At 45.7% G+C, this 21,577-nt stretch overlaps 1 protein-coding gene across 1 annotated transcript; it reads left to right on the top strand.

Annotated features, from left to right (window-relative positions):
* Positions 1-1,367: 1,367 nt before the first annotated feature.
* mao (monoamine oxidase) lies at positions 1,368-20,233 on the top strand. The gene is made up of 15 exons (XM_069533060.1): positions 1,368-1,540; positions 7,997-8,091; positions 8,281-8,418; positions 13,697-13,801; positions 13,890-13,981; positions 14,089-14,230; positions 14,772-14,921; positions 15,310-15,469; positions 15,837-15,933; positions 16,209-16,262; positions 16,352-16,409; positions 16,649-16,746; positions 16,850-16,961; positions 17,243-17,305; positions 17,386-20,233. Exons 1-15 carry the CDS (start codon positions 1,486-1,488, stop codon positions 17,539-17,541), a joined length of 1,575 nt encoding a protein of 524 aa, XP_069389161.1. The 5' UTR covers positions 1,368-1,485; the 3' UTR covers positions 17,542-20,233.
* Positions 20,234-21,577: the final 1,344 nt, after the last annotated feature.

Raw genomic sequence — 21,577 nt, 5'->3', positions numbered from 1 at the left:
GAAGCATATACACATGAAACATACATACATACTTGAAACATACATACATACATGAAACATATATACATGAAACATATATATATATATATATATACAAACACACACACACATGAAACATACATACATGAAAAATACATACATGAAACATACATACATGAAAAATACATACATGAAACATACAAACATACATACACACACAGATGAAACATACAAACATATATACATGAAACATACAAACATACATACACACACAGATGAAACATACAAACATATATACATGAAACATACAAACATACATACACACACAGATGAAACATATAAACATACATACACACACAGATGAAACATACAAACATATATACATGAAACATACAAACATACATACACACACAGATGAAACATACAAACATATATACATGAAACATACAAACATACATACACACACAGATGAAACATACAAACATACATACACACACAGATGAAACATACAAACATACATACACACACAGATGAAACATACAAACATATATACATGAAACATACAAACATACATACACACACAGATGAAACATAAACATACATACACACATAGATGAAACATATAAACATACATACACACACACACAGATGAAACATATAAACATACATACACACACAGATGAAACATACAAACATATATACATGAAACATACAAACATACATACACACACAGATGAAACATATAAACATACATACACACACAGATGAAACATACAAACATATATACATGAAACATACAAACATATATACATGAAACATACAAACATACACACACACACAGATGAAACATACAAACATATATACATGAAACATATAACCATACACACACACACAGATGAAACATACAAACATATATACATGAAACATACAAACATATATACATGAAACATACAAACATACACACACACACAGATGAAACATACAAACATATATACATGAAACATACAAACATACATACACACATAGATGAAACATACAAACATATATACATGAAACATACAAACATACATACACACATAGATGAAACATACAAACATATATACATGAAACATACAAACATATATACATGAAACATACAAACATACATACACACATAGATGAAACATACAAACATATATACATGAAACATACAAACATATATACATGAAACATACAAACATACACACACACACAGATGAAACACACAAACATATATATATGAAACATACACACACACACAGATGAAACACACACACGGAACATACATGTCTCCTCCATGTTAACAGCAGCATCACACTGATCCTCCTCCCTGTCCCTGCTCCACTCTGAGGGGGCGGAGTCAGGGCGGTGCGCAGTCTTTAAACAGATGCGAAGCGGAGCCGAGCGGAGGAGACACCGGGACCAGCCGAGCCGAGCCGAGCCCAGCCGAGCCCAGCCGAGCCTAACTGAGCCCAACCGAGCCGAACCATGACGGAGCCCAGCGACTCGTACGATGTGATAGTGGTCGGCGGAGGGATATCAGGTGCGTGCTGCGTCAGGAAACTTTACTGTGCGCTGCGGTTCTGCAGAGAGAGAAGCGTGTGTGCGTGTGTGTGCGTGTGTGTGTGTGTGCGTGTATATGTGTGTGTATATGTGTGTGTGTGTGCGTGTGTGTGTGTGTGCAGACCTGTTGCACCAACAGTGTGTGTGGATTAAAGGACTGTTTGGATGAAAGCTCAGTTTTCTTCCTCGTGGTGTTTGGTTTTAGTTTCTCTACCTTCCTGTCCCCCTCCTCTTCTTCCTCCTCTTCTTCCTCCTCTTCTTCCTCCTCTTCCTCCTCTTCTTCCTCCTCTGTATCTCCCACCAGCAGCTAATCAGCCACAGCTCACCCAGTATTACATAAGAGGAAGGTGTGTGTGTGTGTGTGTGTGTGTGTGTGTGTGTGTGTGTGTGTGTGTGTGTGTGTGTGTTGCATCCATAAAGCTGTCATGTGACTCCACCTGTCTTGTTTTACACAAACCCTGTCACTAAAGTTTGACTGTGTGTGTGTGTGTGTGAATATATGTGTGTGTGAATATGTGTGTGTGTGTGTGTGTGTGTGTGTGTGTGTGTGTGTGTGTTGATTCAATCCCACATGTTGTAGCTTTTGTTATTTTCTCTTTATGTGTATTTCGTCTTCGCTGCTGTAACGAATGAGACAAATAAAGTTTTAATTATTTTTTATTTAATGAACAGTGAAACACTCCCTTCATGTTATTGTGATGCTAAGCTAGGCTAATCTCCTCCACGTCATGTTAATGTGAAGACATGTTTAATGTTAGTGTTAAGTAGTAACTCAGGTTAGAGTCTCCGGGAAATAAAATAAGTCAATGCAATGTCCTCTGAGGTCATGGAGACAGTGTGTGTGTGTGTGTGTGTGTGTGTGTGTGTGTGTGTGTGATGTTCACCTCCTCCAGCCACTTAAAACTACATGTTAATTGCAAACTAATTATTAAATTGCTGCATTTCCCCTCAGTAATGATGATGATGATGATGATGATGATGATGAAGCAGAGGAAGAGAGTCCCTGCAGGGAAACAGGTTTGAGTTTCTTGTGGAAATACCAAAGCTTCTGTTGACGTCATGTTAAGTAACACTTTATTTCCTGTGACATGGGAGGGGGGGGGGGGGTAGATGCACTGTACCCATGCAGAAACATGTTTTATTTTGGCAGTCTGTGTTTTACTTTGGCGGTCTGTGTTCTCAGACAGTCGTCGTCGGTGCTGCAGAACTCCAGAGATCCTCCTTATTTGATAAGACTGATTCTAGTGTGTGTGTGTGTGTGTGTGTGTGTACACACACTTTAACCTGCTGTGACACTCACACACGAGCAGACTCTCGGGTACAAAGTGCAGCCGCAGGATTCAAACGTCCGTCAGCTGGTTGTGTCGAGCGATGGCGTCCGGCCCGACAGAGACTGAAACCTCCGTCCTCCCTCGTCCTCCCTCGTCCTCCCTCGTCCTCCCTCGTCCTCCTCTCTGACCGCTGTCGTCTCTCAGACAGAGAAGAATTTGGGTCAGTGTCAGTTCAAATACCAGTCACATCCCAAAACAAATGCTGGGGAGGGAAGTTAATGTAATAACGCAGCCTGGTGTCACATTAGCTTGTTGTAATTACACCATTTGTTTATCATGTGGCCTTTACTGGCTCACAATGAGCCCCACACATAACAATCACTGTCAGTGACGGGAGGAGAGGGAGGCGAGGGAGCGCCCGTCTCTCCCTCCTTTTCCTCCCTCTGCCTGCAAATGCAATTGTGGTCTTCCAGCCTGGCAGCCGCCCGCACACCAGCAGGACCGGCGCGACCCCTCGAGGGGCCGCCAGCACTTTCTGAGAAAACGCTAAACGCTTGTGACAGCTTGTTATCAAACCAGCAGCAGAGAGGATGCAGAGGAAGGAGGGGGAGGAAAGATAGGGAAGAGAAAGGAGGAAGCACTTCCTCTTTGTTGTGGTAGGAAGAAATAAGTGGTGAGAGAGGAAGGTCGGAGCGTCTGAGAGCTGAGGAAACCAGTGTTTGTGGGAAAGGGAACTTGATGTGAGAAGTTTCACCGGCCTCGTCGCTCCTGAGCTGAATAACAATCACAGCTCCGCTCAGTAAACTGTGCAGGAGGCGATTCAGACACTCGCTCACTGAGCCGAGGGCCGACAGACTCCCTGACCCCCCCACTGACTGTCACTCAGCGGTAAAGTGAAGTGAGTTCTCAGTTCTCTTGAGATGTTTTCGCAAGAAAAGATGAGAAGGTGGATTTGGTGACGTGGCTCAAGTCAGGAGGTGTCACTCACAGACGTAAACAGCTGGCAGCTCCTTCAGCTGAGCTTCGGAAACAACTCTGGTCCCGTTGTTGTTGACGACATAACGATGGTCCGTCCTGTTCCACCTTTCGATGACGTGCATCCTCTGAGACGACACCGTGGGTCTGCTCGTGATACCTGAACGCCCCTGAAGCAGTCGAACCCTCGTCTTCTCGTTTCCATCGACACGGCCTCGATCCTGCTGCACTTTCTCCGCCCAGCTGTGCAAACACCAGCGCACTGAGCCGCCCGATCTCGTTATTAGTCCAACGCCTCGTGTGTAATTGTGTTTGTCTTGTAGGTGAAGTCGTGAGAAACGTGCAGCTGTAATCTCAGCTGGTTTTTTTACTAATGATGACACTGTGAGAAACGCTCCTGAGGCTGATGGAGGTTTGCACATCTGGAAACTCACACATCTGGAGCTGCGATAACACAATAATAATGAAGATATGTTCCTGCTCAGTGTTTGTCGGACAGATTGCGGCGTCTCTGTTGCTGAATCCAGTGTTTGCATAGAGGTGAAGTGTGAGCTGCCTTTATGATTCTGATATTTATCAGTCCACCGCCGGGAAGTCCCTCTGCCGCATTTTCACTGTGAACCAACAGAACCAGGGTTCAGTTTGATCCGGACCCAGAACACGTCTTCTGGTCGGACTCTGGCTGCTGTCGCCTGGAAACAGAGTTCAGTTGCTCAGTTGAGATCAAACATCTACAAGTGTTTTGGTCAATAAGTCCATTATCGGCCAGGTTCTTCTGGAAGTTTCAGACGTATCAGTGTGTGTGTGTGTGTGTGTGAATACTCATGTTGAATTGTAGAGTCAAATATGAAAGAGAGTCTCACACACACACACACACACACACACAGTATCCAAATGTTCTTGCCAAGTGGTTCCACCTTAACAATTACTGTTGTCAAGGAAACTGCCTGATCCTGCACAGAGGATGAAAAGAACTGTGTGTGTGTGTGTGTGTGTGTGTGTGTGTGTGTGTGTCAAAGCTTCCAGCACCTTCAGGTCAAACTGTACCACGACTGTAGAACCTGGAGGTGGAGGAGACGAGCAGAGGACAAGACGTGGAGGGACACATGCAGCTGTAGAAGGAGGAGACAGATTTACTTTACATTATTGAACCGAACATTTCCGGCTCCTTCTTGTAAATAACGCAGCAGCCTCATGTTGCTCTAGATGCAGAGGATGAGCCGAACAGACTCATCACAGATCCACAAAGAATCACCAGAGAGAACATCTGATATTTATTGAAGTGTTTTATTTACAGAACGTCTTGTAGAATAATAATCACAGGGATTTCACTGAGCAGAGACAGAACTCCTCGATGTTGTAACAGATTTAAAAGACTGTTGAGCCAACTCACAACGAGATGATGCATCTCCAGGGATTTATCCCACGACAATAAATTAAATACTGAACAACATCAGCCCTCTTAATATGTAAGATTTGTTTTTATCGAGATTTATTCATTAATTTCAGGAAATCTGTGAAAATTAAAATCACACAATGTTCAGGAAAGAGAAAGTAGTAGGACTTGAATGTGTCCACGTCCAGCAGCAAAGTGACGAGAGGGAAACACGATGAAACACATCAATGGAAACAGAAAACAGATGGAATGTGTAGAAGATGAATTCAGCTCGGTGAACGTGGCGAGGACTCATCTCTGACGGGTCCATCCATCTGTCACCTTTTCTGTTACGTTGCATCTCTTGTCTCTCAAACTTTCACTCTCTGATCTCACTGTTGATCTCCACGTCGACTTCACGCTTCGTGCACAGATTCACTTCTGCCATGCCATCTACCCCCCCCCCCCATCTGATCCCTCCTTAAATGCATCTGAACAAAGGAGGGGGGGATGAATGCGCTTCAAGGCCGCTGCGTCTGTTTGATAAATATCCAGCGTGTGTTTATGTTCAGAGAGTCTCCGTCAGTCTGACCTGAAAACCTTTCTCCTCTTTAATGATCTCTGCATGGCCGGGGGATGAGAGGACAATGTTCAGGGTTCACAGTTTCCATAATTGCTCTCGTTACAGATCTCCACTTCCTGCTCTTGCTTTTCCCGCCACTGGGATCGTCTGCCCCGCCCCTGATCTGTTGTACCTGTGTCTCGTCCTCGTGTGTTTAGTGAACGCAGGAAGTTCCTCCGCTTATGGAACGAAATGATTCTTTACACACTGATGTGTTTCCGTGAGAGAGTCCGTGCTCTTTATGTCACACCTTCTTTCTGTGTCTGTGTTTCTGCCCCCCCCACTGCTCCAGTCGGTTTCAGTGGAGTCTTATTGAGTCGATGGTTCCGTGCGGTTCCTTCCTCCTCTTCTGTTTCATGATGGCTGAGTGGAGGTCAGACAACAGGAGCGAGTGATGAAAGCTTCATTCTGATCTGTTGCTCGTATCGACTCGAGTCTTTTATCGTGAAGAAACAACTCAATTAATTCAAACAAGTTTCCAGATCAAAGCAGCGTCCAATCAGGAGGCTGCTCTCCTCTGACTGCTGAAGGCACAAACGAGAAACAGACAGACGCTCTTTGTTTTCCAAGACAGACGCTGACCTTTGGATCTGAGTGCAGGTAATAGCATCAATTTAACAGGAGGAAGATTTGTGAGCCTCTCGGATGCTCTCTCTGAAGCCTGCTGGGGGGGGGGGGGGATGCTCAGGGACTGGAGGCTGGAGTTGGGTAATACAAGACCAAATATACTAAAGCTAATATAAACCCTGCCGGCCTTAACGGGGTTAAGCGGGATTTGGATGGAGGGAGTCAGAGGTTCTAGATGTGAAGCAAACAAAGGAATTTAGGGCGAAGGCCAGAAAAACATCTGCACAGATGTGGGCGCCTGCCGAGGCCGAGTGCGGGGGCGGCGGCGTCCTGCCGTCTGTTACCAGTCGACTCCTGTGATCGTCAGTTTCAGCTGGAGCTTGATTCAGTGTGGAAGAGTTTCCTCAGAGCAGAGTCCTGACTTCAACCAAACATGAGCGGAGAAGAGGAAGGAGCTGTTCACCACACTTCACGTTCACTTCAGTCATTCACAGTTCTACTGTTCCAGGATCAGCATGAAACTCTCCAGATTAAATCATCTCTGAAGAATGTGGTGAATATTTGACTCAGATAAAAGTTTGTGTTTGTTACCAAAGAAAATCCGTCAACTACATCGATCAACAAATGTTGAACAGTCCCATCAGTTTCTACCAAACGTCCACAGACCACATCTGTAAAATGAAGCTTCTCATTATGACACATTTTCTATCTGATAAAGAACTGACATTAACGTCCGTCATTTTTCATGTAGCTACAGATTCATTTACTATTTTGAGCAGGTATTAAAAACCTACTTTCTCCATTTCAACCTGTTCTAGTTTCAGTTCGCATTGTTTTCCCTTCAAGATATTCTTCCTCTAAATACTAGACTTTATTATTTGGGACTTTCTAAAAAAAAAACTAAAGAATCTAGGACCCGTAAAAAGAAGCGTTACCACGATATAATTTAAAATATGTTTAAAAAAGTAAAGAAAGTAAGTTTGTGCTCTAGAACTGAATCTCTGTGCGTCACTGTCGGACCTCAGTTCTGCTCTTGTGGCCGAGTGGGATCAAATCTCTGCAGCCAGATTCTGGAACCTTTGTGCAAACTGCGTCCACAAACTTGTGGCCGTTTGATGTGTTAGTAAGTGATGTCTTGTGTGAATCCCTTTAGAGTTGTGTACTCGTTGCTCTGCCCTCACACGGTCAGCTGACACGTTTCTCGGCCCGTTCCTACAAAAATGTGCCCCTCCCCCTGCCCTCCCACCCTTCCCACAGCTCCTCGACTTCCAGCCAAGTCAGTGGAAAAAGGCAAATGTTGGGTGGTTGGACTTTAGGTTCGGTAATCCTGTTTTTAATCCTGCTCAAGAGACGCCTGAGGGAAAATTATTCAAACAAAACAAACGGATGATTTTTCAGTTTCTTCTTTTCTCTACTTTCTAAATCATCCCTTCATACTTCTCCGAAAGCTTCGTCACGTAGACTCACACAGGATGAAGTGCGTCTTTGTACTGAAGCTGTGGCACCAAGCAAACTCTGTCCTGACGTGTGACAGCCTCTGTGTCTGTCCACTTTACAAAGGGAATAGAGAAGTCTGTGTCTTCACTGTCCTCTGTGTCCCTCTGTCCCTCTGTCCTCTGTGTGCAGGGTTAAGTGCAGCCAAGCTGTTGAAATCTCAAGGACTGAACCCTGTGGTGCTGGAGGCCAGGAATCGAGTCGGGGGTCGAACCTTCACTGTGCAGGTAAGAGCCCCCGCTCTCAAACATCCCTAATATTAATAAGTAGAACGTCACTGTCGCTCACACCAGTAAATTAAACACTCACAGACATCAGTCGTCAGGTTTTACTGTTGAAACTCAAGTGCTGGAATGTGATTATATTTTATATTTTTCATCTTCCTTGTGTTTGCATGTTCTTTGTGTGTTTTTCAGAATAAGGAGACAAAGTGGGTGGATCTGGGCGGGGCTTACATCGGACCGACTCAGAACCGCATCCTCCGATTGGCCAGAGAATACAACGTGAAGACCTACAAAGTCAACGAGCAGGAGAAGCTGGTGCATTATGTCAAAGTGAGTGTCTCGGGATGTGGTGTTTTCTTGCTGTTGTGCAGAGACGTGTTTCTTCGGTCAGGCCGTCCTCCGTCAGTCACTTGAATGCAGCACACTTTAAAATGACTTGTAAACCAAACACGAGTCTCACGCAGCTGAGACGGGGACTCGTCCAGCCGCTGCACCAGCGTCGCTCTGACTCTGCTCAGAGAAGACAAGGTAACATCTTGTGCTTCCTGTGATTCCCACATGTCTGCTGAGCAGCATTAGTGACTGCAGATGCTAATCTGAGCCTGAGGGGCTTCTGTAATGCACTTTCTCTTTTCTCTGAGTGGTTGAATGGAGAGTGAAGCAAACAAAGAAGGAAGAAAGAAACGAGGAGACACTGCGGCCATGTTTCTTTGTTCTCCTTGTTCTTTTCTCCATATCTCATTATTGTGTCGTTAACACAGTTGTGTTCTTACCTGATTTGATTTGCTGCCGTGTGTGTGTGTGTGTGTGTGTGTGTCTGTGTGTGTGAGAGAGAGAGATACAGACAGAGAGCTCTTATCTTTTTATCTCTTTCTAGGCTTTGTTCAAGTCAATAAATCTCAACTTCAGAGATGGACTCTGAGCCTGTGGCCGGGGGTTGTGCTCACAGACTCACACACACAAACACTTTCACTGAATTTCATAGAGAGCAGTTTTTATCGCGGAGTACTCACTTCCTGTTCGTGCATGAGGAGGCTGGAGGATGTGGAAATACTTCTACAGCCATGACTCAACACAAAGTTGAATTAAAGACTTAATGAACAGTCAAGGTTATAAAAAGATTTATATGGACGACTTTAAAACCAGAGTCTGAGTGAAAACCTAAAACATCTCCGACCCGTCGAGGCTTGGACTCTACGCGACTCTCCTGTCGATCACAGTGGGGCCTCCGTGAGGCCTCGACTTCCCATAGATGCTTGGATTAGATAGAATTCTGGTTTAGTCAACATCTTGAACTCAGGCAGTTTATTCTGACCCAGTTTGCAGCTCGGCAGAGAGCCGTGGTGTCAGGGTCGCCTGTTTCCATGCACGCTGCAAAAATATTTACTTTCTGTGGCATGTGTCCAAGTTACAGCCGAACGTTGAGAGAGCTTCACGCTGCTTCTCTCAGTGCCTCCTGCTGCCATCCTTTACCCATGATGCACCTGACCGTCCATGTAGAGGACGAGGTGATTCATCAGACCAGGGCTCGTTCTTCCATTTCTCCTTGGTCCCGTTCTGATGAAGGTTCTGATGAACCACCATGAGGTTTATCGAGTCTCAAGATTCCCGAGGGCTGAGACGAGCGTGAGCTGTTCAACTCCGCCCGACCGCCACCCCCATCAAGTTGAATTTTCTTTTCTTTGGAGGCGGGGACAGCGGCTGATGCTCCCGTCCTCGTGGCGTAGTTTTTACTTGTCCAAGTTTCGAGACTAAAGAACGACATGAACATCAGTGAGCCTGTCGCAGCTCCACCGTTCTTCTCGTGTGTGTTAGTTGACGATCGGCAGGGAACACAAGACACTTTCTAAGAATCCACATCGAACTGTGATTTCACTGATGTAACACTGACCCGCTCCTGCACAGCTGTGAAATGTCACCATCGTGACGACCGGCGCTCACAAGAACAATGAATGTTTGGTTGAGAGACTTTTAATTGGAAGGAGCTTGTGTTGTCAGGCGCCGCCCGAGCTCTGAATCCGTCCACGCTGGTGTGAGGGAGCTCCTGTGTGAGTGCGTCTCTTAGCTACTATCTCTGCTGGATCCACTCAAAGACCTGACACAAACACACACACACACTCACACACTCACACACACTCACACACACTCACACACACTCACACACACACACACACACAGAAGCATGCGTGCCACTCGTAGCTTCCTGGCTGGTTACCATGGCAGCGTGTCTCATGGAAAGCTGCTCAACCCTATCAGCGTCAGCCGGCGTATTCGTGTGTGTGTGTGTGTGCATACATGCAGTGTGTGTGTGTGGTCCTGTGTCTTCAAGCTGCAGGTAAAATACTGTGAAAGCTCCATCAGGACGTTAGAATGCGATGAAGACGTAAACATGTCCACATGATGCGACTAAGCTCAGAATCAGAACACGCTGTTTACATGTCAGAGTCTTATTCAGATTATCGTCTTAATCTGGTTAATATCAGAATACCTGCATCCATGTTAATGTGTCACATGGTCTGTCCCACGTGTCCTGCTGCCGTAGATATTATACATATTCATAAATATTCACCTGTTCACCAGCTGAGTAAACTCAAACCAGAGGAAGGACCTCGACACACTGAGCTGGTTTAATCTGCAGCCATTGTTATTATTATTCTGCTGATGATCGATTAACGGGCTAATTGTTTGATATGTGGAGGAGACAATTCTCAAGGACCGTTACAGAGACAGAACGAGTTCAACCTGAGTGTGTGTGTGTGAGTGTGTGTGTGTGTGTGTGTGTGTAGTTGGATCAGAGAAGGACCTGGAGCTGCCCAGGGCTGTGATGGGTCCCGCCCAGAGAGACGAGACGTAAACACAGCACGTTAAACTTTTCTTATCTCTGCACAAACGGCCCGCGGGGGAAGAAAGTGATCTGAGAGACAGTGTACGAGGAGCTGGAGAGACAGTGAAGCAGCATGTGTCCTGAGCCATTGTGTGATTAGGACTAGCTTTCTCCCGAGCCGCGGAGCTAATCAGCTTTTCTATGGCAGACTGTAATCCAAAGGGCCAGTGCTGGCTTCCCTTATCAGTCATCTTGCATCTGCAGCTCTCAGCACGGGTTTATTAATGAGGCATCACTATCAGAGATGTGGAAACAGACTCTGATTAAACACTAGACCTGGTTATCAGAGATTGAGAAAGAGCGTCAGATTGTGTCCTCGCTGCACGTTCACACGAGCTGAAGTGAAATGGAGGAACCACAGACGTGTCTAAATATTTCTCTAATGCAGAAATCAGAGTTTAGAATAAAAGACGAGATCTTTAATTATTCAGTCCAGGTTAGGAAACCTAAAATGAGAGGGAGGTGAAAATCCAGAAACACGAGCAGCAAAATGCAAAGAATTCTGGGAAACGTTGGCTTGAGAAGGATTCACCTGCTGGAGGCTGCGTTTCTCTGGGATGAACGACGCACTCGAAGGATCGGGGCTTTGTATTTGTATTTGGTCTCCGAACGCAGCCCCTGAATTTACTGTACGAAGGTGAACGAGGCATCTCGGGCGATCGGGACATTTTGGATTCACTTCCTGGAGCGGTCATGTCGTCCATCTTTAATTTACGGTCTACGTCCTCGGAGCTCAACAGGATTAATCAGCATGTGTGGCTGCAGGGGGCGCTGTTGCTCAGTCTCGTGTGTTTTCATACAGATTCTGATTCAGTAGAAGATTCGACACAGAATCCTCACGTGGAGCTTCAGCTGCTCTCAGATCTCTGGGATCAGAATATAAAGATGAGCGTCACAAGATAAACGTGTGAAACACAGACGAGCGTGTGGCGTCTGAAACTGTCGTCCATTCTTCAGCACAGTGACTCGTGTGTTCAGTCCAGTGAAGCTGAGTCGCTGAAGTGGACGCAGATGCTGCTGCAAACACACACACACACACACACACACACACCTCCCCCCATCCGCCCATCCTCCTCCTGTCTTCACTCGGCCGGCGTCTCCATGGTGACAGACCTGTTGTTCTTTCTGTTTGTGTCTCTTGAGTTTCAGTTTGATAAGAACCAAACGGTGCGAGTCATTAGAAAGTGGAGTCCCGTCAGGATTGGCCGTGGTGATATTTGTCAGGTAATAAGAAGCCGAGCAGCAGCAGGCGTCCGTGCGGTCGATGGACAGTGACGTCGTCATGGCGATGGATGTTACATCAGACCTGGTCGTAATTAGAATGGAGCTGTTTCTTGTTCTCCTCCTCACAAACACAGATGACACACGTGCACCGAGCGACTCGTCTTTTATTTCACGACTTGACTCTTTATTGATCTTGATTAACGTCTGCACCGTCAGCTGTGTGGTTGAGCTGAAGCCTGATTTTAAAGCATCACTGAAGCACAAAGCATCCTGGGATAGTTTGTCCTTCGTTCCTCTGGGATAGAAGGACCTATATATATATATATATATATATATATATATATATATATATATATATATATATATATATATATATATAGAGAGAGAGAGAGAGAGAGAGGCTGCTGCAGACTGAGCCACAACAACAGAATCCGAGTGATTCCAGTTTAATGGGCTTTAAAAGAAATGGACCTCTCAATCTGAATGTGAGACACGTTGTCCTGCAGAGACGTTTACAGCAGCTCACACGCTTGAATGAACAGGTGTCGCCCGTTATCTCAAGTGATCGACGGGAAAAAGAAAATGTTCTGGATCAGAACACGTCAGTGAAGAACACGTGGACGTCAGAATCCAAGAAACGCTCTAACGCTGATGAATCGTGTCACAGTTTGTTGGCAGAAGATCTATAATATATTATATTATATATTATAATATATATATATTATTATTATCGGCCAACTTCAGTCTCTGAATTCTTTAACATCTGCATCGACCTCGGTCCAGCTCCACTTTGAGTTTTAGTTCTTGATGGAACCTGAACGGAACCAGTTGAAGAACCAGATCAGATTATGAGGAAAGGATTTATAGAGCGAGTGTTTGCTCTGTGTCAGAGTTTCACTGGCAGAGATCCTCTGATAAACAGAACATCAACTCTCTCGACAATTTCCTTTACGGGAAAAACTCTTGAAGAATTTAAAACATCGATATGTAAAGTGAGCGTGAACATGAAGAATTCTGAAGAGCAGCTGTGTAATCTGCTGTGTTGACTTTAATAACCATGATCCATCATGTATTAGTTAATCAGTTGTGAGGTTGAGAAACAGATCAAGAGTCCGTCACATAAACAACGTGTGGACGCTCTTATCGGGTTTAATGAGCCTGAATCAGGAATTGTTGCACAACCGTTTACCCAGCTGACCCTCGACCCTCTTTACTGCTCATCGTCACGGTAACTGGAGGTAAGGTTAGGTCGGTTTCAAAGAAAATCTCTACTACGTGTAAACAGCCTGAGAAACTCATGTGAATATTTATGTCACAGATTTAATGGTAAACGAAGCTCACGGATGAAGAGTCTTATGTTTCAGGAAGTATTCTTTAATAAAAAAATAAGTTTTTATTTGACGTCCTCACCAGGACGGAGCCGAAACATGATATTGGATTTGATCATGAATGTAATATCTGTTGGAATGTTCTCTGATGATGACGATGTGTGTTGAACAGGGAAAGTCGTACCCGTTCAAAGGCTCCTTCCCCCCCATGTGGAACCCCATCGTCCTGCTGGACTTCAACAACCTGTTCAGGACGATGGACGAGATGGGCAAAGAGGTAAAGTTCTTCTGTTTCTACTCCTCCTCTCTTTGAATTCTTGATCTTTTATTGAAAATATAATCTTATATATTATTCTGTGTGTCAGATTCCCAGGGAGGCTCCGTGGAGAGCTCCTCACGCTGAGGAGTGGGACAAGATGTCCATGCAGCAGCTCTTTGAAAAAATCTGCTGGACCAGGTAAACACGAACCGAGAGACGGAGTCGAGAGACGTTCATATAAAATCATGCTGCAGACGATGTTGGGAAAATTCAAACTTTGATTTTTAGTCCCTCTCTCCGTGTAGCACTGTTCTCCGCTTCGCCACACTGTTCGTCAACGTGAACGTGACGTCTGAACCTCACGAGGTGTCGGCGCTGTGGTTCCTCTGGTACGTGAAACAGTGCGGAGGAACCATGAGGATCTTCTCCACCTCTAACGGAGGACAGGTGGGTCGCTGCACACTCTGAGTGAACCTGAGCGGAGGAGGGTGAGAACTCTGTCCTCCTCAGTCTAACAGGACAAGTTCAGACTCGCCGTGTTCAGGTTTATTTAGCTCCAGTGACTGGCAGGAGAATTCCTCCCACGATGCAACAGTGGAATGCACTGAGAACACAGAGATGTTGAAACTGCCCATATGGAAAAGTTCACCGTCTATTTCATTTTGCGTACGAGAGCTTGGCAGCACTTTTCCCTCCTCTGTCATTCAGCCGTCGTCGGTCTGAGCTTCTCCAAAATAAACTCTCCCTCTGGTTCAGGAAATGTTTAGAGGAATGACGGAGGCTGGATTCAGGAGGAATCAACAGACCTTTATCGGCTTCTCTCCTGAATGTGGGTTTTATTATCGTGGAGGAGTCAGGATCAGACTGGATAGAACAAATGTAACCTGAGAAAATAGATCATAAAAACCAGAGATCCGATCTGTCGGTGGTTTAATCTCATGATGCTGACCGACCCCCCCCCCCCCCATGCTCTCTCTCCGTCCTGCAGGAGAGGAAGTTCGTGGGCGGCTCCAGTCAGATCAGCGAGTTCATGGCGAAGGAGCTGGGAGACCGCGTGAAGCTGCAGTCTCCGGTTTACAGGATCGACCAGAGCGGAGACCTGGTGGTGGTGGAGACGCTGGACAAACAAACCTACACGGTAACGAGCGGAGCACGTCTCCTGCAGCTGGAGAGTAACTAAGTACATGTACTCAAGTACAGCGGCAGACTGGACCTGTCTACTCCACCACAATACACAACTTTATACTCTATTATATTTATTATTGTGTGTACTTTTGATGTCAGATCTCCAGTTGATGGAGTAACTGTGTCCAACATTAGTAGTAGTAGTAGTACCCTGTCACAGTATTTGTATTTGTACGTTACTTATAAAACTATGACACTTCTGAATCACTAACTTCGGCCTATAGAGTTGCTCTGTGCTGCCATCTGCTGGTTGCTAGGTAACCTGCCTTACAGGTGATGCAGCTCACACTGTCTTCTCCCTCTCTCTCTCCCTCTCCCTCTCTCTCTCTCTCTCTCCTCAGGCCAAGTACGTGATCGTGGCGACTCCTCCCGGCCTGAATCTGAAGATGCACTTTAACCCCGAGCTGCCGCCGCTCAGGAACCAGCTGATCCACCGCGTCCCCATGGGCTCCGTCATCAAGTGCATGGTTTACTACAAGGAGAACTTCTGGAGGAAGAAAGGTACGAAGGAAGTCTGAGGTCATGAAACACAGAACACATCCGTCGAGTGACATCACACAGAAGATTTCACATAACTGTCGGCTTTAAATTCATTTTCTGTAAACTCCTTAAAAACAAAAGTGTCTCACAGCTTCTCGACAAAAGACAAACACACAGGAACAAAAAAAAAGTTTGACCTCTGACTGTTTGTGTGTCGTCACTTCTCAGCCTTCAGATTTTATGAATTAACTTAAAAAAACAATGTTAATTTACTAATTAATCCTTTATCTTTAAAAACACACTGACCTCTGAGCTGATTATGTCCTAAAACTCAACGTGTGTGTGTGTGTGTGTGTGTGTGTGTGTGTGTGTGTGTGTGTGTGTCCAGGTTACTGTGGCAGCATGGTGATCGAGGAGGAGGGCGCTCCTATTGGCCTGACGCTGGACGACACAAAGCCTGATGGGAGTGTACCTGCGATCATGGGGTGAAAAATAACTCTGATAATATTATTTCCTGTGATCAACATTAACTTTTATTATTTCAAGTATTGAAGGACGGACGTGAGTGAATCTTTCTGATTTCTCTGCTGAGGACAAACAGTGAGGAACAGAATAAAACGTATTCTCAGAATAAAATAAAAGAGTGAATCGTTTCTCTGCTAGATGCAGTTTTGTGTCGCGTGTCATAATGTGACAGTGTTGTGTTCACAGTGTGTTTGTGTATTTGCCTCGTCGCTGATCATTTTCTTTTGGCCTTCAGATTCATCCTGGCCCGTAAGTGCAGGAAACTATCAGGACTGACCAAAGAGGAGAGGTGGGTCTCACAGCGCAGACGAGACGGAAGATTCAAACTGTCCCGAGCTGCAGGATCCGTTTAATCCAGACTGTTGTTGCTGTTTTCAGGCTGAAGAGGATCTGTGAGATCTACTCCAGGGTGCTGGGCTCAGAGGAGGCTCTGCATGTGAGTTCACCCTCAGACTGGACGTTTCTCACACGTCTCAGCATCAGAGTCATGTGACTCACCACCGCGGGATTGGTTTGGTTTTTACGAGCGTCCGCACCGAGCGTCGCGTGGAGCATCGCTGCTTCACCAGAGTCTTTAACTTTCACTTGTTTGTCGTGTTCTCACTTCGGGGACCAGCCCCACAGTGAACGGTCTCAGCTTCACTGGTTCAAACACTCGTGTCCTGTGTGTTTCAGCCGGTTCACTACGAGGAGAAGAACTGGTGTGAGGAGGAATATTCTGGAGGCTGCTACACGGCTTATTTCCCCCCAGGAATCCTCACCCAGTACGGCAAGTGAGTCTCCTCCACGCCTTCCGTCCTGCAGACAAACAAACAAACCAGTAAAAAGACAAACTAAGAGACTAAGGGACAAACTAGCTCCTCCTGTCCTCCGCAGGGTGCTGAGGGAGCCGGTGGGCAGGTTGTACTTCGCTGGGACGGAGACGGCCACAGAGTGGAGCGGCTACATGGAGGGGGCGGTGCAGGCCGGAGAGAGGGCGGCCAGAGAGGTGAGAGCCACACCCACCTCCAAACCCTTCAGGAACCAGGAGAGAAGTTTAATATTCACGGGTTCAGTGAAACTAACTTACTAAATTAAACTTCATACCAAACGTCAATATTTCAATTATGACATTTCCACTTGTTGTTAATTCAAATTCAAATTTCCAAAAGCCGCCACAGTTTGTAGACACAGCAGTTCTCGAGGTTCATCGATCGTTGGCGGCAGCTTTTAACACATTTTTTTGAAATGATGATGATCAACGACTCGTGCTGCTGTCGTCTGTTGCAGGTCCTGTGTGTTATGGGTAAAATCCAGCAGAGTCAGATCTGGCAGCCGGAGCCTCAGTGTGTGGTGAGAGAAATATTCTAAAGATTTTCAGGAAGTGAAAACCTGGATAAACGTAGCTCACGCTCGTCTCCTCCCTCCCACAGGAAGTTCCTGCTCTGCCCATCGTCACCACCTTCTGGGAGAGGAATCTGCCGTCGGTCGGCGGCCTCCTCAAGATCACAGGAGTCTCCGCCTTCCTGACAGTTGCCACGGCAGCGGGCCTCGTGGCCTACAAGAAGGGCCTCCTCCCCCGGAGCTAAAGCGCTCACGCTCCTCTGCGTCTATGTTCAGAGTGGAGACCTACGTAGGGTAGAGGATGTTATTTCAGAAACGCCCGGTCGGAAGAGAGACTGTTTGAGCTTGTGCACCGTCGAGCACAAACGAGAGAGAGAGAGAGAAACAGATTAAAGATTAAACGTAAAGAGAGAAGAAGAGAAGATTGAAATAATGAAACTAATGAAGAAAAAAGATCTGAATCAAATGACAAATATATATGATTAATATTCCACACATTGCCAATGATATTCCCATGGATCACATCACGTGTGTGTGTGTGTGTGTGTGTGTGTGTGTGTGTGTGTGTGTGTGTGTGTGTGTGTGTGTGTGTGTGTGTGTGTGTGTGTGTGTGTGTGTGTGTGTGTGTGTGTACCTCTGATGATTTTCGGTGCTGATTCTTCTGGACGAGCAGCTGAAGTTGTTTAATTGGATCCAGTCGTGTCACATTTAAACATTTGTTTCCCAAAATTAAAAACCACAGAGGAGATTAAAGATGGTGACATTTTTATTATTTGTGTTATTTTATTGTTTTTATTGTCAACTCGTCCCATGAACAGACAGAACCAGTGACTCCATGTTTAACTCCAGTCTCGTCCTCTCTGCAGAGGTTCAGTGTTTTCAGACGACTGTTAAAACCGTTTTTCTGTGTTGATGTTTATTTGACATCATGTCCTCCTCCTCGTCGTGCTGCTGTAAAACCTCCATAACGTCCCCCGACTTCGTCCCCCGACTTCGTCCCCCGACTTCGTCCCCCGACTTCGTCCCCCGACTTCGTCCCCCTTCAAAGTGCGTCAAACTGAAGCCTTTGTGGAATTTGTGCAGATTTGTGACGTGTGAACCAAAGTGACCCGTGCAGTTGTTTTTATTTTAATGTTGGAGCTCAAACTGGCCACGACTCCATGAAATCCACTTCCTGGTTTTCTTTAAATCCTCATTGGACGAAGCGGAGCCCCCCCCCCACACTCAGCCTTGAGTCAGTTTTATTTATAAAACCAGGAATCTGCCTCAGAGGCCTTCACAGTTTGGTTCAACCGTCGCTGTAGTTTGTTTTAAATGAATCCCATGAAATGGTTCCTGACGACGGCAGCATCAAACATCAGTTTCCAGCTGTTTAAAGAAATATTCTGACATCGTATTAGTTGCTGACGTGTTTCTAAAGAGACACTTGAGACATTATCAGTTTTTATGGGATTAGTTGACTTTCAACATATTTAAAAAAGTTTAAGAATATTTCCAACTTTATTCTTCAGGTAAAATCTGTATTTATCGCCGTGAGCTGCTGTTTGTGGTCGTCTGTGCTAAATGTCGTGAAAAGTAAAAACATTCGAATGTATTTCCTTCAAACGAGAAACAGGAATATGATCATGTGACTGGAGATGTTTTCTCTTCCACAAACTGAGTCCAACAACTAGACTTTGACAAAGTAAAAGAAAAATCCACCCGTGAATCCGTCAGGGTTGAATTTTAATTTTCAATTTTAAACGAACTTCGGAGAAGATGGACGAACAAACGTTGGAACTATTACAACATGAAAAACTGCATTTTATCCACATTGTTAGAAATTTCAACTGCGTCTCACGTTGACTCACAATCAGCTGATCTGAAACCAAGAAAGATAAAAGATAGAATCACAAAGAAACGTCGTTTTAAAGGCGACTGTCGTTCTGTGTTCGAGAGAATCCACTGCTCCAAAGATGTGTGTGTGTGTGTGTGTGTGTGTAATCTGTTGTGCCTTAATAGAAGTCGTGGTGTTTTTGTGTTTCCTCTCAAGTGCCTGTGTGACTCTGACACTCTCTGCCCTTTGCTCCGCCCCCTTCTTGTCCCGCCTGCACTGGAGGTCCGAGGTCAGATCGACCAGGTCGCCGGTTTTAACGCGTTGTACCCGTAGACTGTGTGTAAAGAGGTTTTGTCTGAATCCAGGTGTGTAAACAACGTAAAGAAAGATGGACGACGCGTCTCTACTTCCTGTTGAAGCTAAAATGTCTACGATGCAAACGCTGCCGTCTTGTGTCGATGACGTCACGAGAAGAGTCACGTTTGCACAAAAAATACACGAAATGTTCGGAGAGGAAAAAAAATTCTTTGCTACTTTTAAAATGACTTTAGAAAATGATTAAACGTTCTTGCCGTGCAGTTACTGTCTCTCACCAGTAGGGGATGCAGAGGTTTTGGCTTCACGTTTGGAAGCCGTCATTTCGTCCATCTTTGTCTCTTTTTACAGTCTTTAGTAAAAACTGCGTCGCCTGTGATCGGATTGTTGAATTCGTCAAACTGTTGATCTCTAGTGTGTGTGTGTGTGTGTGTGTTTGCAGTGTGTCTCTGTCTCTGCTTGTTGTGCGATGACCTCATGTCTCCTGCATCTTAACTTTAGCTCCAACTTTTACCCCCTCGCCTCTTTTTCTACTGGTTGTCCTCTCACAGGATCAGATGAAGACGCTGCTCCGTCTGAACCATAAAACTCAAAACCCGAACAGAACTCGAACAGAACTCGAACAGAACTCGAACAGAACTGACGTCCCGTGTGTTTAATCTGAATCTTTAATCTAAAACCTCGTGTCCTTCTGTGTACATGAGCCTCTTGATTCTTCCTGTTATTTGATGTCTGTGATTCCTCAAACAAAGCTGGTGATATTTAAAAAGAAAAAAATGTGAAATAAATCTTTTCCTCGTATCAAACTCTTCCTCTGTGGTTTTCATTATTATTATTATTATTATCATTATTATAAGATGCAGTGACCTCCTGCAGTCGTGTGCGTGGCCACTAGAGGGCAGAAAACCACCGTGTGAGCAGACTGACCACAGATAACTGGTGTCTAAGAAACACGGTTTGTTTCCGCTCTGATTGCTGCAGGAGGAACGTGCACGCTCTCTCTCTCACACACACACACACACACACACACACAGAGGAGTGGGGGGGTTTAATCCTGAACTGGGGTCAATCATGTTGTCATCACTGACTGACTGACTGACACTCCAGGGTTAGTCACTGCACCACTTTACTGTACAACACAATACTGCAGGACTCCATCAGCATGTGCACACACACACACACACACACACACACACACACACACACAGGTTGTGTAGCTGCACACAAGCAGCTTCATGATGCTGGGGTTGCATTTTTTCTTCATTTCATGCAGGTGTCAATACATCTGCATTCAACTGTGCCAATGAGCGTGCACGGACATGCACACACACACACACACACTGTCCTGTGTTCACCAGGCCTCAGCCCTGCTCCTGCTTTGATATGAAATGTGACACTGTCAATTTGCCTCCCAATCCGTCAGGCAGTGGATTGGATTCAGATGCATTGTGGGGGCCGGGCCCTCTGAGCTGTGGCCCAGACAACCACTCACCTCCCTCCACCACCCCACCCCCAACACCCCCAACACCCCCGTTAGCTCCCTCAACGGTGAAATCGTCTGCAATCTCCCGTTAAATGTTCTCGCCCCCAGACTCGGCGTTAGATTGTTTTCCTGTCAGCAGGTGAGGTGGTGGTGCGGGGGGGGGGGGGGGGGGGGGGTTCAGTCTGGTCCCGGGGTGCTGAGGAGACTCTCACTGAAAACAACAGCTGCTGCAGAAACAAACAGTTTCTCTGTGGTTGTTCACAGTGAAGCTTCAGGATCTGCAGCTCAGAAGAACTTTAATGTTGAAGAAGATGTTTTTAGTGAAACATCTGGAACCTCCCCAGTGAGCGAGTGGGCGTGTCTCTGAGGTTTCTACATGTGACGGACGTGAAACTGGAAGAACTCATCTCTCAGGATGAAGAAGAGGAGCCGTACACGTAGAAGACGAAGACGTCCACTTGGAAAGATGAGGAGGTTCCAGATGTTTTGGTGATGAGGGCCGACGCCAACAACACTGATCTTTACAGCAGAGTTTAGACGTCATGTCCCGCCTCCTGCTGCTCTACAGGCCCCACCCCTCGTCTGAATGTTCCATCATCATCTCGGTGCTGGACCATTAGTTTCAGAATGACTCACCGTGACAGTGACGGAGCACTGAAGTGGATTT

This window comes from Paralichthys olivaceus, chromosome 10 (genome assembly GCF_024713975.1).
Source record: "Paralichthys olivaceus isolate ysfri-2021 chromosome 10, ASM2471397v2, whole genome shotgun sequence".
NCBI classification, from domain to species: Eukaryota; Metazoa; Chordata; class Actinopteri; order Pleuronectiformes; family Paralichthyidae; genus Paralichthys; species Paralichthys olivaceus.
This window is presented reverse-complemented; position numbering and strand designations above follow the sequence as displayed.

Coding starts and splice junctions, on each gene's coding strand:
- mao (XM_069533060.1), top strand. CDS start 1,486: ATGACGGAGCCCAGCGACTCGTACGATGTGATAGTGGTCGGCGGAGGG. Junction 15,470..15,836: donor GAACTTCTGGAGGAAGAAAG/GTACGAAGGAAG, acceptor GTGTGTGTCCAG/GTTACTGTGGCAGCATGGTG. Junction 16,747..16,849: donor ATCCTCACCCAGTACGGCAA/GTGAGTCTCCTC, acceptor TGTCCTCCGCAG/GGTGCTGAGGGAGCCGGTGG.